The sequence below is a fragment of the Convolutriloba macropyga genome, chromosome 6 (genome assembly GCF_964194025.1).
Source record: "Convolutriloba macropyga chromosome 6, txConMacr16.3, whole genome shotgun sequence".
Classification (NCBI taxonomy): Eukaryota; Metazoa; Xenacoelomorpha; order Acoela; family Convolutidae; genus Convolutriloba; species Convolutriloba macropyga.
In genome coordinates, this window is record NC_134473.1 from 65,766,493 (window position 1) to 65,786,855 (window position 20,363).

A 20,363-nucleotide genomic window follows, 5' to 3' on the forward strand; every position below is an offset into this window, starting at 1 on the left:
ACTAGGCCGTCTTTCTCGCGAAACATCTCTTCTGCATCATAAGACCTTTGAAAATTGATCTTCGAGCTCGATATTCAGGGCAGTGTCACTTGAATGAAAATTCCTCAAAAATAACTATCGCATCGCTAACAGGAGCATTTGTATGTAAGTTTTCCACATTCTATTTAATGCGGATTAGTTTAATGCGCATTAAGCGAATGTTTATAACAGATCCGAAGTAGTAATGTACCTCAAAAAGTCAAAAATGATCCGGGTAGCATTTGCAGTTCGTTTCAGCCTGATACAAGTCTATTAGTTGAAGCCTGGATTTAAAATATTGCTGCTCGATATACCTTCAAGTTATTGTTTTTCAGATTAAAATGAGGAGTCAGAAGGAATTGTTTGCTTTACTGTTAAATGTACCTGAAATGACCGACCGCACTGACTGGAAAAAAGAGTTGTCATCAATAGATTGTGGTTCTATTACGACCGCGGTTAAATCAACTACCAATATCCCTAAAAAGTATTCAGATTTCATCGAAAATTATCTAAAGCCACAAGTAGGTCTTTCAAATGAAGAGTGCTACAAGCTGATAGCACAATTTTTCTCCTCCGAGTTTTTCGGTAATAAAGATGAGTTGAAGCAATTGTTTGATAATGCTCAAATGCAACAAGAGCTTGTTTCGGTTATCGAAGGTTTTCACAATTCGGAACGAACTTTCAAGTTGTTTCTTATACGAGATGTATTGATACTACGACAGAATAACCCATCATTACGATGTCTTGAAGCCGTGTCTTTTGTTGATCAATGTTTGAAAAAATTTGAAGTTTCTCTGAAGATTGTCAAGAGTTTGTCTCTAGGTGACCTAGATTCAAACACAAACGAAGTAATCAGCCGCAACGTACACACATGGTACTCTTATATTCAAATTATGATCCTTGACACTAGAGAGGCGTTCTGTTCAGTAAATCAACTTTTGAAATTTCTGGAAGTATGCAATGACCTGATAATAGAGCTGCAACCTTTTGCTAACAAAGATTCAGTAAAATTGTCTCTATTCTTCGACGATTTGCTGAAAGTCATAACCTCGTTCTTTATTCGGAATTTTGATTTGTCATCCATAATTGTTACTGAAAATCAGAACATTACTCAAAACCAGGCACATCGTTTAATGAAAGAATCGAAATCTATTTTGGATAGTATAAGTTCAGCTGTTCTGAAGGTTGCCTCAGCTTTGCCCATTGTCGGACTATCTTGGTATGTGCTTAAAGTGCAATTTGAAAGTGTGAACGAAATCGATGCGAAGATCGGACAGATATCCCTGAAAAACAATGCATTAAATTCAATATGCGAGCATTCTGTTGAGCCGATTTACGACAACAAAGTTTTATTTGAAATCTATCTGGAAGATTTATTTGATTTAATGCGAATTGTGTTGTCTAAATTTGAATATAGCAATTTATTCGGAAAGTCGGTAATGCCAGTAACCATCTTGGGAAACTTGATCAGAAATGAGAGGAATGCAAAAATGTTTTTTGAGGATTTGGAGAAACATAGCGACGCAAACATTGGGTTCAACTCGCTGTTTTTATCAATGCTTTACTCCTTTCCTACATCGGCAGAGGCTTTATTTTCCTTAATTGGGGATGCCTGTCATTCTTTCTCGCACGTGAAATTATTTAATTTAGTTTCAGGGTTAAATATAGAAGAGAAATCAGTGTATGATGTTGACGACGTAAGCATTAACGGGTGGATCTTTGCCAAGACTTGTGTTGCTCAATTTTTGCTACCTACTTCTGAAAAGGACCTCGACCAAAAGGAACTTCAACTTGCGCTCGCAATTGTTAAGCTTGTAAACCGCTTGCTGACGAGTGGTGTGTCACTTTTGCCTGCAATTGTTCAGGTTCTCGAACTGTTGCCGCAACTCATTAGCAATCTAAGTAGAAGTTGTTCAGTTGAGAACTTCGAATCGCGAAAAGAGATTATTAAACATAGTTTGAGTTGTTTGAAGCCACTCGCTAAAATAAGACCTGAACTTGTTTTGAATGAACTGATTCAATGCGATATATTGCCCATAAAAGCGGTCGATGAATCTGAGCTTCCTAAATGCTATTTTACCGATATCATTTTTCCTTGGGAAATTAAACTCGGCTCCGACCTTTCAGCTAGCTCATCGCTAATCGACCTACTTCAAATCGGCTGCCATTTCCTGCTGGAAAATCAAGAACACATGACAGACATCTATCAGGTCCTGATTTTGACTAGAGAACTAATTGCCAAAAGTTTGGTACCGGAGCTCTGTTCTGAAGCTGACCTGAGAAGCAAAAGCGTTGTGGCATTCTTGAACAAGTGTCTTGAAACGCTAATTGGGCTTCTAAAGAAAGTTGAAATTTACCCGGCTGAGTGGTCGGATTTGTTCAGTGGCGAACTTTGCAATATGGTTATGTTTTCGCAATTCGGTTCGAACTTGGCATCAGTTTTGCAAGTTGGAAATGAGCGGATAACCAGTGCAGTTAGTCGTCAATTGACCTACTCATCTTCAAATGGTCTCGGCACTGAATTAATTAATCTAATTAACACGACCTTGGAATTAGTTATATATTCATGGAATTTCAAACAGCCTGGTAGTAATATTACGTCTATTGAGAACAGACTGATGCAAGAAAGTGAAGGCGAAGGTTTCAAAAAAGTTGTCTCTTATTTGTTCCATCAATTTGACTATAAACTGCCGGTTCTAGCATGCAAGTTTCTAAAACTATTAGCACTTAATCCTAACTCTTCACTGTTTACGTTTTTACATGATTTGAAAGAACCGATTCGAGATAAATTTAACCGAGTTTTGAGCAAAGCCACCGAGGACCCGTCATTGAAAAGCGGAATAGTTGAGTTGTTGATAAGTTGCGTTGAATCACAACCCGCTTTGCTGGATTTTCTGATAAATTTGGACTGTACGACTAAAAAACTGGGAACACCCTCTGTCCTTCAGCCAATTTTGGACGTGATCACAAATGATAACAATGGAAAAATAGAGTTGTCACAATTATTTTTAAACATTGTTGAGTTTGTGCACGTGATATGGACTGAAAGCGACGCTCAAATTCAGCTTCAAAATTTTGTAAAGTCGCAGCCAAATTTTTGGCCCAGCTTGTTCAAGTTTTTAATTTGCCCAGATGTTCTGAACCCTGATCCAAAACTTGTTTCTGTAGCCGGCAGAATTATGAAAACTGTTGCGATAGAGCTGCGATGTCTTTCGACTGCTAATGGTGCCGATGAATTGAAATCAAGTTTTGGTAAGTTTATCAAAAACGGACAGTTTTTTGCCTGGTTTGATTTAGCTAACCAGATAGTAAAAATTGAGAAACAAGCAATCTTGGATGGAAATCCAAACATTGACAGGAATTCTTGTACTTTTGACGACGTCTGCTCGTTAGTATCATCTATACGACAGTTGCTAACATCGACTTTAAATCGAAATGAAGCAACTAAAATATTTCGCCAAGCTGACAAGGACGAGCTCGCGAGAGCTCTTAACTTTAGCCTAGAATGTTTGAGTAGTTGCCTGCAATTATTGATATCAGGCGTTGAAATTGACAGCGTCCGGTCAAGCAAAGTGGAGGCGACAGTAGTGATGGTGTCGTTGCTTGTTTTGAATTTGATCCAGCAACCTGACATGCAAGATAGTGAGCATTTAGAAGCTGTTTGTGAAATTCTTAGTCTGTCTTCGACCATGCGAGATTTCAATTTCTATCAGAAGTTCAATTTGACAATGTTTGCTTGTCTCAACATTATTATGCAAGATGAAATGTCGACAAAAATTAGCAGTGATCCTGTTGTGAAGTCGATTATCAATTCTGCTAATAACGTTTTGAAAGTGGTTCTCCAAAATGTCAGTTCTAATTCAAATCAGGAGTCCAAGCTATGTCCTATGAGTGATATTGCGATTACAATGCTCTCCATGCTTTTCCTTCGCGTAACCTCAACTGAATTTTTCCTCACTCAAATAGGCCAATCAGATTTAATTTCGAATTTGGTAACTCTTTTCCAATTTTCGATATACTCTGAAGGAAATAAATCACAAATGGCATACAGCGTTTTGTCACTGTTCGTTCATTTGAGCTCTTACAAAATATCGGCAGAGTTCTTGGTCAAGTGCAATATTCATAAGCAGCTATGTTTGGCATTGTATGATGAATGCTCGAGGTTTAGTTCCGATAACTTGACAAACATCCAAAAACAATCGAAGGAGAGAAATTTCGTGAAAGCTGGTCACGAAAGTTGCAATTGTTTCTCGTCATTGATGGTTCTATCTGCTAATTTGTTATCACATGCCGAGGCTGCATATCTGGAACAGTCTTTGGATATTGTGAGTTGTTTCGAAGATAGAATTGTCCATAATTTTAGCCATCTCTATTACGACCAGTCCGAGTACTTCCTAAACGAACTCTTATCAGTCGTACAATTTGTTCAAAGATTGTCCGTTTATATGAAAGTTTGGAGGTATAAACTACGCGACAATTTTGACATTGTCACTTCGAGTATGGCCACTGCTTGCCAAACGTGCATTGCATTACTGATCCGGCCTAAGTACTTCCAGTACCTCTTGACGCACGGATACCACCCCAGTGACCGCAAACGTCTAAGCACTTCCGATTCGAGTGGAGGTGGGTTTAGCTCGGAGGTTGCGGGGAGGAAATCCGCGGGATCACTTGGAAGGAAGACGCCAACGATTGGCTCTTCGATGACACCTGCGGGCGCTAGTGGGGCGAGTTCGTCCTCCTTGTCTCGCCAGAGGAGCTTAAGCTCAACTATCTTGACCACTGGTGAGTTTTGTTATACTTATGTTGCATCAAATTTCAGCGACTATAATGAAAGGTGTCTGTGATGAGTTTTTGATTTGTATTTCTGTGTGTCGCCGAGTTGCGCCGTAAGACATGATATGAGGAATATCTTCCATGGTCGGATTTCATTCCTCCATGGTTGGATGATTAAATGCTACAATAATTATTCTGATGGAATTCTTTCGGATACCCCCCCCCCTAAATGTAACCTCGGATCTATTCTGTTTCGGCCCCAGTGTTTTTAATGACCCCCAGTTACAAATTCTATGTTGTTATATAGCACGTTACTGTGTAAGAAAATAGCACGCGCCTGGGGGTCATAAAAGATTTATGTTATATGCGCGCGGGGGGGGGGGGGGGGGGGGGACAGAATAGATCTTTGCACTAAAATGAATGGGAAAGATAGGAAAGTGTAGAAAGCAGCCGTTCAAGGCTTTGAACTTTCATTTTGCAGCCGAGATCCTAGAAATAGAACAAAATAAACAAATAGAACCACTGCTTTATCATTCACAACGAGACACAATTAGTATCAATAAACTGTGGAGTTTGATTAGATGCATTTGATAAGCTAACATTGTCGTATAGAAAGCTCAGGCCAAAACGCATATTGGACAACAGTCCAATACCATGTCTAATCGAATGGCATGATTAATATGGAAACTTATTAATGGAAACGTTATTTTTGCTCTTGAAGAGAGTTTTTTTAATGCAAAATGTTTGCTTGACCTTTGTTGCGCTTCTATTCGTGAACATTCTTTGACTTCTCATGTTACTTTTTACTCATTTTTGGGTGATCTAAATTGCTCTCACTCAGAAGTAAAATTTGTCGCTAAAATAGAGTGATTGTAGCACAGCAAATAACAAGGGCGCGATAGCCGAGTGGCTAATGCTTCTGTCGAGGACTCCGGAGGTCGGGGACTCAAATACCGCCCTTGTGGGTTTTTTCACCCATAAAGGAAAATTTATCCAGGCTTTAGACTCTGAATTAAATTGCCCCGACTGTTGTTCGAGAGCAATTTCTCCGACGTTGGTCCGTTTATATTTCTAGTGGGAAAATTGTTCCAGGAACTTCGTTCACACTTGAGGACGCACATCTAAGTGGCGATGAGCTGATTGAGAAACAGAGAAAACTATTGGAGATTGTGACATTCATTCTGGTCTCATTCAATCACATGTCGCTGCCAATTCCACACTGTTGTCTGCTCACGGCGTGTACTCCTGATCTCACACAGTTTCCAGTGAGTTGAATGGGTTCTTTTGATCGATTGGTCAAACAAGCGTTCGCTGTAACCATTTAATTTTCCTACTTTGATAGTTCTTTGCCAAAATTCATTCTTGGTACCACTTGATGGACTGAAATATAAGACACGCAAGCAAGAGCTTGAGTTTTGTTTTGCGTAAATCAATAGTTTATGTCATTGTTATTAATTGATCTCGAGGTTTGAAGCAGTTATTGTAAACGTGTCCTCTTTGCGCTTGGCCGCTTTCTTTTAGAACATTCAATTATTTCACGAGAGACTTTTTCAAGCTTGACTTAGATTTTTTGAGTGATTTCATTTGTGAGCATTCAGAAATAATTATGTTTCAAAAATAAAACCAATTGTGAACGATGACCGTGCACGCATAGCCCGCGTAGCATAATGGTTGCAGTCCCCGACGCTTGTCCGGGAAGTAAAGGTTGCAAACCCCTCCCTAGCCTGTTGTTTATGGTTTTTAAATAGCTCTAGAAATAATTCTGCGTGCGGGAGTTGATGTGCTACAAGGAACTTCAGGAGTAGCACAAGGAACCTTTAAGGAGTACCGCAAAGAACCTGTAGGAGTACCACCTGTAACTTAAGGAGTACCGCAATGAACGGTGCTGTTTAATCTATACGTAAGTGACATGGGGTACCTGGATGCAGGAGACTGAAATAATTCAATATGCAGATACAATGATTTGAAATGCCAACAAAACAACTGACCAAGCAAAAAGTCTCTCCGATGTTGTCTTGAAAACGTGAGTTATTTTGATTATTGGCCGCGAAGCGATAGTGGCTATTATTGAGGACAGCGTGGTTTTTTTACAATCCAAAGAATTTGAATTGTTTTGGTGCGATGTCTTTTTTATAGCTGCGAAGCTGTAAGCTGAGCGGAGCTATATTGCGGTGCTCTTGGTTTTTTACAATTCAAAGAATTTGAATGTATTGGGTCGCTGTCTTTTTTTTAAGATCTGTTCATACGTTTTCATCATTTTTGAAGTCAAAATTGGAATAGTGATTTTGGTCACGCCGAAACAGGAAGTGGAGCGAAAAGGCGATTGGTTTTGCGGCGTGAATTTTTTTTGCTCTAATTTTAAAGTAGAGTGAGAAAACGGTGTTTGAACAAAAATTCGCTTTCTCGCTAGTGGTTTTTTGTTCACATGTGACAATTTCACATTGATTTTTACTACTTTTGCAATTTTTTTGGATCGGATTTTTTTCTAAATGGTTTTCCCAATCCATTCATTGTTCATTCTAGGCCTAGTTTTTTGTTTGGACCAAATTTCAATTTATCGCTATTGGTTTTTTGTTCATATGAGGCATTTTGATATTGATTTTCCGATTTTTTAATTAATTTTTAGATCTGATTTTTTTTAGAAATGGTTTTCCCAATTGACTCATAATCCATTCTAGCTCTATTTTTTGTGTTGTCAATGAAAATTCTTTGAATTGTACGTCAGGACTTGTCCGGCTAAGTTTTTTGTATCCTCGTCTGACGATCTTTTTTCGTTTTACATTTGTTCACACCTCAAAGCTGAAAAGCACAAAAGTTTTTTGCGTAATTAGATTTTGGTCATCAGTGACGTACTTCAATCAATAAAATGATTTCTGCACTTTAGTTAAATTTGATTTAGGTTAAGGTCAAAGGAACTCATATGTGTAATAAGAGTCCCTAATGAAAAGGCTTCTGCTTAATGAATTTTAACAAGCTTTATTAATTTCTCGTTTAGTTTTTCTTCAGAGCTTTTTTGAGCGGCGCCGATAAGTTTTTCAACTTATATCTATATCTGTTTCGTCAAAAAAGCCGAAAAAAGCGTGAACAGATCTTTAAAACCATAGCCGGCAGATTGCCAGAATAGCTGCGAAACAATAGACTTGCGTGACGTATAAAAGAGATAGAAACAGATACAAATATAAGTTGAAAAACTTATCGGCGCCGGTCAAAAAAGCTGAAAAAAAATTATACGAGAAATTATTAAAGCTTGTTAAAATTCATTGCGCAGAAGGCTTCAAGCGAAAAATCTTATAAAAAAGACCGACAGGACTAATATAATTGCTACAAACTTTGTTTGAAAGTCACTACAAAGGGGGCAAAATCTAAAATTCAATGTATGGCAAAAATAGTGGCAAAATTTTTGCTGCCCCTTAATGAATTCAAGCAAAAGCAAATAGGCAGAATTCAAACACATATGAACCATCTCAAGAGCACTGAAGAAGAAACCCTGAAAACGGTAGTCAAGTTGACGCACCTGAAAAAATCAATCCCAAAAACCGCCAAGGTGTTCAAACACAAATTTCTCACTCCTCTTTAAAGGTATTTTAAAATAGGTCAGGCCTCAAACATACTCGATTTTTCGCTCCCTTTATTTCAGTGTATGTTTGAGGCCAGACCTATTTTAAAATACCTTTGAAGTGGAGTGAGAAATTTGTGTTTGAACACCTTGGCGGTTTTTGAGATTGATTTTTTTCAGGTGCGTCAATTTGACTACTGTTTTCAGAGTTTCTTCTTCAGTGCTTTTGAGATGATTCATACGTGTTCTAATTGTGCCTATTTGCTTTTGCTTGAGCTCATTAAGGGGCAGCAAAAACTTTGCCACTAATTTTTGCCATATATTGAATTTAAGATTTTGCCCCCCTTGTAGTGGCTTTGAAACGAAGTTTGTAGCAATTATTAGTCCTGTCTGTCTTTCTTATGCGATTTTTCGCTTGACCGATTTTTCGTCTGACTCATTTGACTTTTCGTACCCAAAAACGGGATAAACAGGGAAGCGCCCAGTGGGCATTAGGTGCTCTTAGAGCCATTCAGTTCTGTTTCAGCCCAAACTGTTTTGGAGACTTATACTTAATGGTTTGAAGGTCGGTTCTTAGGTTGAAGACACCCCCACTGTTGACCCCCCCCACTACTGTCCCTACCCCCCACTATTGCCCCAACCCCCCTCCACTGCGCTGTTGCCCCCACCTCACTGTTGCCCCCTACCTAGCAGCCCCCCATAGCACCCCCAACCCGATCGCTAAAAACACGCAATTTTATACTCATTTTGAAAATTTTTGTCCTTCGAGTTCTTTCAGCCCTAGATGTCAAGGAACCTCCTCTAGGGTTTTATAATAGGTTACTGCATAGTTTCTAGTGCTAGTGGAATGGTTTCAACATTGTAACATCCGAAGTTTTGCGATTTTGTTGATAAAACGTGCAAAGTTTTTCAATTTTTAAAGATTTATTTTTCATTGTTCACGTCTTGACAGAAGCAGTGACCAGAAAGCGTCCTTATGGAATTGATAATAATTTACTGAAGAAATTTTGTTTGCCATGGAATAGCTTTCAATTTTTTGCGACTTATGACAAATTTCAGCATTTTTTTATAAAACTTGCAATTTTTTTTAGGTTTTTTGAAAAATATTGTTGTTTAGGTTTTTTCAGCCTCAACAGCCGAGGAACCTCCTCTAAGGTTCGACAATAGGTAACTGTATAGTTTCTAAATGTATTGGAATGTTTTTCAAGATTTCAAGACCACAAATTTAAACATTTTTTGTACAGAACTTTCAATTTTCCATTTTTGGTTTAGTTTTTAATTTTTATCACAAGTTTTAGCAGTTTTTTAACTTGCAATTTTTTTCAAGTTCTTTGATTTTTTTTGTATTTTAGGTTTCTATAGCCTCAAGAGCCACATAACATCCTTTAGGGTTTGATTATAGCTTACTGCATAGTTTCTAGATGTAATGTTTTTCAAGATTTTGATATCAGCACCTTTTTTAAAAATATTTGCATTTTTTCAAGTTTTGCAAGTTTTTTTGCTCGCCGGTAGTTTGAGAGCAATTCGTTTTCAACAATTTTTTCAATTCATCTGTTGTCTTATCACTTGGTATCATCATTGACAGCTCTGATTGATTGCTAATGAGGCATGAAAAACCCAGCTTAGGGCTCGATTTAATAGCTAGTGATTTTCATGACTTTGACACTACTTTTTCTCAAAATTGTGAGTAAAATTTTGAGTTTTGCAAGTTTTCATTTTACTTTTTGATGTTATCATTTAATCTCATTGGGTACAATTCTGTGATGCGGCTAATGGAGTTTAAATCATCGATTCAACCGTTTTTGTTCAAAGCTAGTGCTTTCTTTGAATTTGACACTAATTGTTTTCAATAATAATTATCGAATTTTTTTTAGTTTTGCGAGTTTTTGTTTTCAACTTTTTTGTCTTAACTCTTAGTCGAATTATTAGCAAGTCTCAGTGGTTGCTAAAAAGGCGTCAAGTAAAGCAAATCATTACAGTTCATAGTTATGTTTTTTGTGACCTATACGCTTGTTCGCTTTAAAAAAGTTTCGTTGATTTTTTATAGTTTTTTTAGTATTTGTTGTACTTATTGCCGTCTTATCACTTAATCTCATTTTTGATAGGTCTCAACGGTGGTCAGTGAAGAGCCAATGAATTGATGTAATGTTATCTTTCAGTAGCTGTTGCGTTCAGTGAACTTTTTTCTAAGTGTTTTCAAAAAGTCAGCGATTTCTCTGCGATTTTTGGTTATTTTTGTCTTATTTAAATTTAGTGAGAGGACTCATCGACATTTAATGTAAGGTAGCTAATGAGAAATAGAGAAATATAATTGGCTGGTTGTGTTCATAGCAGTTGTTTTTTGACGTTGATCCTGTCTTTTCAAAAAATAGAAGTTTTTTAGACTTGCTGGTTTTTTTGTTCTTGTGTTGTTTGGTGTCCAGCCTGAAGGGCCAGAAAACCTTTTCCACGGTCTGATAAAAAATTACTGCATGGCTGTTAGTGTCAATGGAATCGTTTTCAACAATGTAACGTTTGGAATTTGAAAAATTATTTGATAAAATTTGCAATTTTTGCAAGTTTCTGCAAACCATTCATCTTTTCAGTTTTTCTTCCCTCATTATCCAGGTAACCTCATCCAGGGTTTGATGCTATGTTAATACTTGGTTGCTAGGGGCGGTGGAATGGTTTTCAACGTTTTAACAGAAAAACTTTTTTTTAAATTTGAAACTTTTTCTGAAAATTATTTTCTTACATAGTTTATCGATCTTTGAGGCAAGGATTTCTTTTAGGCTTGGAGATACTCGAAATCCTCTAGAGACAAGAAATGGTTCTGAAGATATTAATATCACGATTTTCATGAAAACTTGCAATGGATTTCAATTTAAAAAAAAATTCTGTCATTTTCTGAGTTTATCGACCTTCAAGGGCCAATGATTTTTTTCAGGTCTTGCAGATTAATTCTGGACTTATTTCAGAGACAAAAATTGGTTTTAAACATAATTTTGAAAAATGTATTTTTAAAAGCATTAGATTTTGCTTTCGGGGTAAAAAGCTTCAAAAGCTTCAGCAGTGAGAATTTTGTTGTTTAGTTTGTATGAATGTTTTCGTTTCTCAACTTTTTTAGTTGATTTTGTATTTTTTGGCTGGAATTAATAAATTGATCTGCTGGTGAACTAAAGTACTTCTAAGGTCTTCATTCAATTCATTGGATTTTATTTCCGGACTTGTTCTTGGATCTTTTTGTTATTCGTCGTCTCCATCGATTATTCTTACGACCTGACTTCTTGGAATTGACTTTTTCAATGACTTCTACTGCTTTGCAGTTAAAATCTGTTTGCATGACGTCATTGCTGCTTTTAGGTGAATTTCGTGACTTACCTCATTAAAATAATATCTTCTGCACTCACTTATGGAACTTTAAATTTTATGAACATTTATTAGTTGCAATAGTGTGCACCCCAGTAATGCCAATTTTATATGTCCTAATTCTTGATTTTGAGCCTTGAGTTTTTGATTTGGAATATCAACTTTGAAAAAGCTCTTTTAGGGCTTTTTCCTTAGAGACCTATGTGTCATAAAATTGACAGTCCGATTCTGACCCAAAAAATCTATAACGTCTATTAAAAGGCTGGTGTTCGATCTGTCTATCTTATTTAATTAGTTGTTTCAATTCAAGGAAGACCACAAGCGTCTATCGCGGCTATTTTCCGGCAATCTGCTGGCTATGTCTTTTATCATTCCACTTTCAATCCATCCAAACCACAATTCATTTTGTTTAATAGTTAATAAAAAAAGTTTTTATCAGAGGAATCACATGAACTTACTCTGAAAAACTGCTCAGAAAAACTTAAATATCTTGCAGTTGTCCTAGATTCAACGCTTTCAATGCCAGATGAGGTTAAAAACAATACCTCAGAGATGCAATCAAAACCTCGTACCCACCTAAAACCCGATTATTACTATTGAGCTCATTAGTCATGAGCTCGTCTATTCGTTAATCGTCTATGCTTTTAAGTTGAATTACAAACAATTTTTTTGTCATAAGAGGAACAATTAAGTTGGGCAGTCAAAAAGTGTTTTGATGGAAGAAATTACGATTCTTCAAGCGACATCAAGTTTAAGCACAACATTCTCCTCAATTTTTTTTTTGAATTTCAAGAACCTAAACTGCCTCGCAAAAATGTGAAGCTATTAATTGCCTCCCTATAACAGATCACACTACCCAACCTGCAAACGGAGTAAAAATAAACGAACAGAGTGCCTTTCACTCCCAAGGAATACCTGTTGTCTGGTTTTTGATGAGTTTTTTTTCAAATTTGGAGTTCCATCATTGACTATTACGTTAAAAATGGCTTTGAATAAACTTTGAATAAATTTTAAAAAACTTAAAACTTTTCAAACGAATTTAAACGGGATCTGGAAAAAGTTGACCGCATGGTAAGTTGACCTGGGCTGAATTTAATTTCAATACATAAGACGTATTACTATAATTTTGATATGATAAAATTGGTTATTTTGTTAATTTCTGATTACACGTCCCCATTTGAATGTAATTTCGCATTTATCTGAAAGTTGACGTATTTTTCGAGCGGAGTTGAGGTGAGGCGTATCCTAGATAATTGAAGTCCGTCAATAATAATTGAGGCATCAAAATTATCTGTTAATTGCTCTCGAGCGATATTGGAATCAATTGTTGTGAACTTCTGCGTAATTTTGATGCAAAATTTTCGCTCGACTGGTTTGACTTTTCTAGTGACTTTAAGGCCTTGAATTTTTCGTTTTATCATGACCTACCTTTTTTCTCTCATTCACAAGGGTCGGCAGCTGAACGCACGTGGCGGCAGTTCACTGCTTAAAGTCAAATGAAAATGGCGCCAAATTTTGTGTAATTTTTTTCACTTTGTGTAAATTTTATTAGTGGTTATAGTGGTATAACCTCTAATGATGTAATTTAAAGCCACCTAAGTAAATTTAGTTATCCCCCGACTGCAGTAATTTTGAGCTCTCATTGATCGTTCGAGAGCTTTTTTCAGACGTTAGTCAGTAAGTTTTGTGTTGCGCCCAGATTCTACTTTCTTTCTGTCTCTTATTATCTCGGTAGCTCTCAGTTATAAATGGTGTTAGTTTTTGTTTTTCCGATTTATGGAAAGTTGTTTAGAAAATTTACTGAATGTGATTCAAAAATTTGGCGTTATCTAAAATGATAAGTCTAAGGTTTGAATGGACTACAATGTGTTAATCTCGTGGTACTACGCGCTCTTACTCAAACAGGACTTGACAATTTAATGTCTTCAGACATTCGTTTATTTTTATTAAACATTTCAGTACTATCTTTTGAGAGCAATTCGTCTGACGTCCGTTGAATAATCTGTCAATATTTTGAAGGTGTTGCTGCATCCCTCCTTTTCCAGTCCCTCGATTGAGGCGGGAAGTGTGCCGTGCCTGGGGACCCTTCTCTCCTGTTGCAACTACGCCATTGGGCTTCTCATTGCCCGTACAGATGTGGGAAAATCCCCGAGACGGTCGGGTGCAGTGGCTGAGTCTCCAGGTACTGTTTGTTTTAATAAGAAATGATTGTAGACAAATGTGTAGTTTGTAGTGAATTACTCTCAAGCATAGTTTGCAGCGATTATATTAGTCTTGTGGTCTTTTTGGGCGATTTTTTGCTTGACCGATTTTTCGTGACCTTTTTGACTTATTGCCGCTATTAGAGGTCTAACGAGTCAATATTTATTAATAGCCGCGAAGTGATAGTGGCTATTATTAGGGATATCGTGGTTTTTTGCAATTCAAAGAAGTTGAATTGTATTGGTGCGCTGTTTTAAGATGTTTTCACACATTTTTCAATGACTTTGATCTTTCAAAACGTGATAAACAGGTAAAGCCCAGCGGGCATTAAGTTTCATTAGAGGACCGAAGTGGGCTTTAGTAATCATCCAAGTGCTTAGAATGGTGCAGCTGCTGGGATGGCTTTAATTTAATGTTAAAAGGTCATTTTTAGGAGTTTTTGGGCTCAAAATGGTGTAATTTTTCATTATTTTTGGGATTCTTTGGGTTTTTTGTTTGATTAGTCTGAGGTTGAATTTTTTAAAAGTTGATGAATGTCTCTTGCGAGACAAAAATGACTTGTTTTGACTATGTTATGAGATATCTGTTTTGGTACTGCAAACACAAGCACGCAAACTGATAGTATTTTTTGCAATTTTTTTTCAAGTTTTTTGATTTTTTTTTGTGATTTTTGTGTTTTTCCAGTCTCAGGGGCCAGAGAATCTCCTTCAAGGTTTGATAATAGGGCACTGCATAGTTTCTAGTAACAATGCAATGGTTTTCAACAATTTAATGACTCGAATTTTAGAATTTTTTTAATAAAGAAAATCTGCAATTTTTTTGAAGTTTTTCTAAAATTATTGTCAAGTTTTGATATTTGTCCAGCCTCAAGGGCCAGAAAGCCTATTCCACGGTATGATAATCAGTTACTGCATGGTTTTCAACTATTTAACATTTCGAATTTCAGAAATTTTTTAAAATTTGCAATTTTTTTGAAAACATTGCCTTTTTCAGTTGTTCTTGCCTCATTAGCCAGTTAAACTCCTCCAGGGATTGATAGTTTGTTTCTACACAGTTGTTAGTGGGCAATGAATGGTTTTCAACTTTTTAAAAGAACGAATTTCTGTTTTTTGACATTTGAATTTTCTAATAATTATTGCCTATCGATCTTTGAGCCAATGAAATTTTTAAGGCTTGGAATTGGGTTACTGGATAGCCTCTAGTGACAGAGAATTGCTTCTGACGATATTAATATCACCGTTTTCAGCTAAATTTCATTAAAATTTGCGATTGATATCGTTTTTAATTTTTCTGTCATTTGTTAATCGATCTTCGAGGGCCAATGATTTTTTTCAGGTCTTGCAGATTAATCCTGGACTTATTTCAGAGACAAAAATTGGTTTTGAACATATATTGAAAAATGTATCTTTAAAAGCATTAGATTTTGCTTCCGGGGTAAAAAGCTTCAGAAGAGTTTAAGCAATGAGAATTTTGTTGTTTAGTTTGTATGAATGTTTTAGTTTCTCAACTTTTTTTAAGTTGATTTTGTATTTTTTTTGGCTGGAATTAATCAATTGATCTGCTGGTCAGCTAAAGTACTTCTAAAGTTTTCATTCAATTCTTTGGATTTTATTTCAGGACTTGTCCTTCGATCTTTTTGTTATTCGTCGTCTCCATTGATGATTCTTACGACCTGACTTCTTGGAATTGACTTTTTCAATGACTTCAGTGACTTCTACTGCTTTGCAGTTAAAATTTGTGTGCGTGACGTCATTTCTGCTTTTATGTCAATTGCGTGAATTACCTCGCTAAAAAATAACTTCTGAACTCATTTATGGAACTTCAAATTTTATTAACATTTATTAGTTGCAATAGTGTGCATCTAAGTAGTGCCAAACTTATATGGCCAAATATTTGAGTATTAGTCTAGAGTTTTTGATTAAGAATATCAGTTTTGAATATCTTTCAGTAGCTGTTGCGTTCTGTGACTTTTTTTCTAAGTGTTTTCAAAAGGTCAGCGATTTCTCTGCGATTTTTGGTTATTTTTGTCTTATCATTTAATTTTAGAGAGAGGACTCATCGACATTTAATGTAAGGTAGCTAATGAGAAATAGAGAAATATAATTGGCTGGTTGTGTTCATAGCAGTTGTTTTTTGATGTTGATCCTGTCTTCTCAAAAAATAGAAGTTTTTTAGACTTGCTGGTTTTTTTTGTTCTTGTGTTGTTTGGTGTCCAGCCTGAAGGGCCAGAAAACCTTTTCCACGGTCTGATAAAAAGTTACTGCATGGATGTTAGTGTCAATGGAATTGTTTTCAACAATGTAACGTTTGGAATTTGAAAAATTTTTTGATAAAATATGCAATTTTTGCAAGTTTCTGCAAACCATTCATCTTTTCAGTTTTTCTTCCCTCAGTATCCAGGTAACCTCATCCAGGGTTTGATGCTATGTTAATACTTGGTTGCTAGGGGCGGTGGAATGGTTGTCAACGTTTTAACAGAAAAACTTTTTTTTAAAATTTGAAACTTTTTCTGAAAATTATTTTCTTACATAGTTTATCGATCTTTGAGGCAAGGATTTCTTTTAGGCTTGGATATACTCGAAATCCTCTAGAGGCAAGAAATGGTTCTGAAGATATTAATATCACGATTTTCAGCAAGATTTCATGAAAACTTGCAATGGATTTCAATTTAAAAAAAAAATTCTGTCATTTTCTGAGTTTATCGACCTTCAAGGGCCAATGATTTTTTTTCAGGTCTTGCAGATTAATTCTGGGCTTATTTCAGAGACAAAAATTGGTTTTAAACATAATTTTGAAAAATGTATATTTAAAAGCATTAGATTTTGCTTTCGGGGTAAAAAGCTTCAAAAGCTTCAGCAGTGAGAATTTTGTTGTTTAGTTTGTATGAATGTTTTCGTTTCTCAACTTTTTAAGTTGATTTTGTATTTTTTGGCTGGAATTAATAAATTGATCTGCTGCTGAGCTAAAGTACTTCTAAGGTCTTCATTCAATTCTTTGGATTTTATTTCCGGACTTGTTCTTCGATCTTTTTGTTATTCGTCGTCTCCATCGATTATTCTTACGACCTGACTTGGAATTGACTTTTTCAATGACTTCTACTGCTTTGCAGTTAAAATTTGTTTGCATGACGTCATTGCTGCTTTTAGGTGAATTTCGTGACTTACCTCATTAAAATAATATCTTCTGAACTCACTTATGGAACTTAAAATTTTATGAACATTTATTAGTTGCAATAGTGTGCACCCCAGTAATGCCAATTTTATATGTCCTAATTCTTGATTTTGAGCCTTGAGTTTTTGATTTGAAATATCAATTTTGAAAAAGCTCTTTTAGGGCTTTTTCCTTATAGACCGTATGTGTCATAAAATTGACTGTCCGAATCTAACCCAAAAAGTCTAGTGGTCTATTAAAGAACTGGTGGTGATCTGTCTAATTATTTCTTTAGTTATTTCAATTCATGGAAGGCCACAAGCGTCTATCGCGGCTGTTTTCCGGCAATCTGCCGGCTAATAACGTTATAAGGTTGTGAAATTTTGTTCTAGATGATACGTGATCGTATTCTACGAGATACGCAATTGGATACTCTATTTAATAAGATTCAAATTAATTTTCATAACATCTTTGAGTCAATAGTATTACTGCTATAATTGATACGCCATATTTGAGTTTGCATTACCTTCATTTTTTTTATCAGTTTGTAGTATAGCATATCAGGATTTTTTCCTATTGTGCCCCGAGCTTTAGTGGGTGAATATTATTTGCACCCCCCCCCCCCCGACGCACGTGCCATATTTTTACATAATTATTTACTATGTAATGGGATGTGCTCTGTAACTGAGCATAACGTACTATAGAGGGAGGGGGAACAAACAGAAAATATCCACATATCATCCATTAATGTGTCGAAATGTCAACATTCGGGATTATTTTTTAATTGCTGGCTTTGATTCATTGTTGTAACATCCTTCTGTGTAATTTTAGGAGCTGCGTCACGTCAACTGATGCCAAGACAATGTATTTTCCTGATGTTGGAAAATGCTGCCACGCTTCTCATTTCGCAATCAAGCCTTATTATCCAGCAATACGACACAATTGCTTCAGCTCCCAGGAGTTCATCCACAGCTGCTGGGAACATGGACAACACAAAACTGAGTGGGAGAGCTGAACCTTTTCAGAAATTGTCTAGTGTTGCTACTTCGCCCAATAAATCCTCTCTATCATTATTTGGCCAGCAGCCGTTTGGTCGAGTGGCTTTACTTGGAAATATATCAGCGGCTAGGATTGACGACGTCTCAATGATAGGGTATGATTAGTGATTAATTGCTCTGGAACGAAGTTTGAAGAATTAATTGTAAACGTGTGTGTCTGCAAAGTTTTCGCTTGACCATTTTCTTCAAGATTATTCTTCGATTTACTTCTTGAGTGATGTTTTTAATTCTGATCTCATGGTATTTTGCTTGATTTTAATTAATTGTTTTTATTGAAAATTTAAATCTGTTGTAAAAATATAATCGATTGTAAGCAAGGGTGTTATAAAAGACTGATAGCCAGGTGGTAATTGCTTGAGTCTATGGCGCTTGTTTTTGATGTATCAAGACGATGGTAGAAGTATTTTTTGTGAAGTTTGCACCGCAATGCTATGCGAGGATGAGCTCGATTTTTTAAAATTTGGAATAGATTCATTATCAAAAGTGATATTCAAGTCTTGAGTACGCTACATTTAAATTCGAAATTGGACTGGACACGACTTTTTTGAAATTGGACTGGACAAGAATTTGACAATGTTCATTTGCATCATATTTGAAAAATCTTTCAATTCTTGGCTTTGACAATGAGAAACAATCGATCTACATGGACTGCCGTAGCTCATCGTCTGGTTTGAAAATCACTGTCTAGTCAGTTCTAATTAGCAGTATTTTGGGAAGTTTGTTTGTTTTTCAGGCAAGCATCAATCAACAAATCAATAACCGTGGAGAGCGTAAGTGGTATGGCCGGTGGTGGTGGTAAACAAGCTTTCATTCGAGACGTCTCAAGCGAATTGGAAACATTCATAACTTCAATTAGCCGATACTTTCATAGAACGGGAATATCAATTGCGCCTCTTAATTCGACATTTTCTCACCAATCTGCAACGTCCAACCTGTCAAGTCTGAACGACTCTCAACAAGGATCTCTCTCGTCCAAATTTGAAACTCCGACGGTGACGTCATGTAGAACGGGAAATTGGAGTAATAATGTGGAACTGACTGTCTATTATATAATTGACATGTTTCTCAATCGATGTCTGAAAAACACAACCTCTGCTTGATTTTTTGCGATTGATTTGAAGTGTAATAATTGATGTTTTTTTTCAGTGAGATGATTTGATTGTAACTTGTATTTTTCGTTTTCAACATAGTTCATGTTCTACTGCTTCCGTTTTTAAACTTCCGTTTGTTTCGAGTCGAAAATATGAAAGATGATAAATACTTATCTCGAGGTTTGTGATGATTGATGGTGTCCAATAATAGTTTTTAATTCATTGCAGCTTTCAAAAAAACATTGGTTTAGCTGATATTTACTGCATCTCTGACATCAGAAATTGGTCAAAACAATTAAAAACCAATAAATGAGTCGAGAGATAATCGTTGTGAACATTAATATTAAAAAAATTCCCTAATGATTCCCGAAATTTGGATATAAAACACCCAATGAGATGGATATCGTCTGTGTTTTGTTGCAACATTTCATCCCACCCAATGAGAGATCGAATTTTTATGATAACAATTATATAAATACCCGAGAATTTAGAAAGCTCGTGAATATGAGAGGGAGGAGATGAGTTGCGAATGATTTTCTGTTATACTTTTGGCACTAATAGACATTAAATTGTAAGTGGCCTTTATTCGATGTTTGAAAAAAAACAAGGCTGTTATCAACTTCCATATTGAATGAAATAACTTCTTAATTGTTCTTCAGATTGAAATGAGCTCCCAGGAGACGAAGAAAACAGCAACATCAGTTGAGGTTTCCGCAAAACCCACTGCGGCCGCGTCCTCCAAAGTGACCATAGTTGATAGGCTAAAGTGGCCTGCGTTCTACACCGCATGGCTTGGAGGCTACTACCACTTGTTAATGTCAATTCACCACCAGAAACACAAATGGGGAACCCCTTGGGGTAGAACTGGTATCGCCATGGCAACCATTTTCACTCTGGGAGCTGTGAAGAATTTCGTTTCACCCCCAAAGAAGGATTAGCTGGATACTATTAGCCGATATGATTAACAAACGTAATAAAAATTGAGCATCCGAAGCACATGACCATAAAATTGTATCACTAGAATCAAATATTTGACTATGGACACCTCAGAAACTAAAGGAGTGTAAAATGTTAACAAACTGATGAAAAAGTTGCGAATAACTGAAGAATTGAGTTTGATGAACTGGTTTTCACCTTAAATTGATGCTCTTTAGGGATTTGAGACTT

At 36.2% G+C, this 20,363-nt stretch overlaps 1 protein-coding gene across 1 annotated transcript; it reads left to right on the forward strand.

The window, feature by feature from the left end:
* Nucleotides 1-357: 357 nt before the first annotated feature.
* LOC142341875 (uncharacterized) lies at nucleotides 358-19,313 on the forward strand. Its single transcript, XM_075393178.1, has 5 exons — nucleotides 358-4,800; nucleotides 5,884-6,056; nucleotides 13,715-13,877; nucleotides 17,879-18,200; nucleotides 18,839-19,313. The coding sequence occupies exons 1-5, from the start codon at nucleotides 360-362 to the stop codon at nucleotides 19,203-19,205; spliced, it is 5,466 nt and encodes a 1,821-aa protein (XP_075249293.1). The 5' UTR covers nucleotides 358-359; the 3' UTR covers nucleotides 19,206-19,313.
* Nucleotides 19,314-20,363: the final 1,050 nt, after the last annotated feature.

Coding starts and splice junctions, on each gene's coding strand:
- LOC142341875 (XM_075393178.1), top strand. CDS start 360: ATGAGGAGTCAGAAGGAATTGTTTGCTTTACTGTTAAATGTACCTGAA. Junction 13,878..17,878: donor TGCAGTGGCTGAGTCTCCAG/GTACTGTTTGTT, acceptor GTGTAATTTTAG/GAGCTGCGTCACGTCAACTG. Junction 18,201..18,838: donor GACGACGTCTCAATGATAGG/GTATGATTAGTG, acceptor TTTGTTTTTCAG/GCAAGCATCAATCAACAAAT.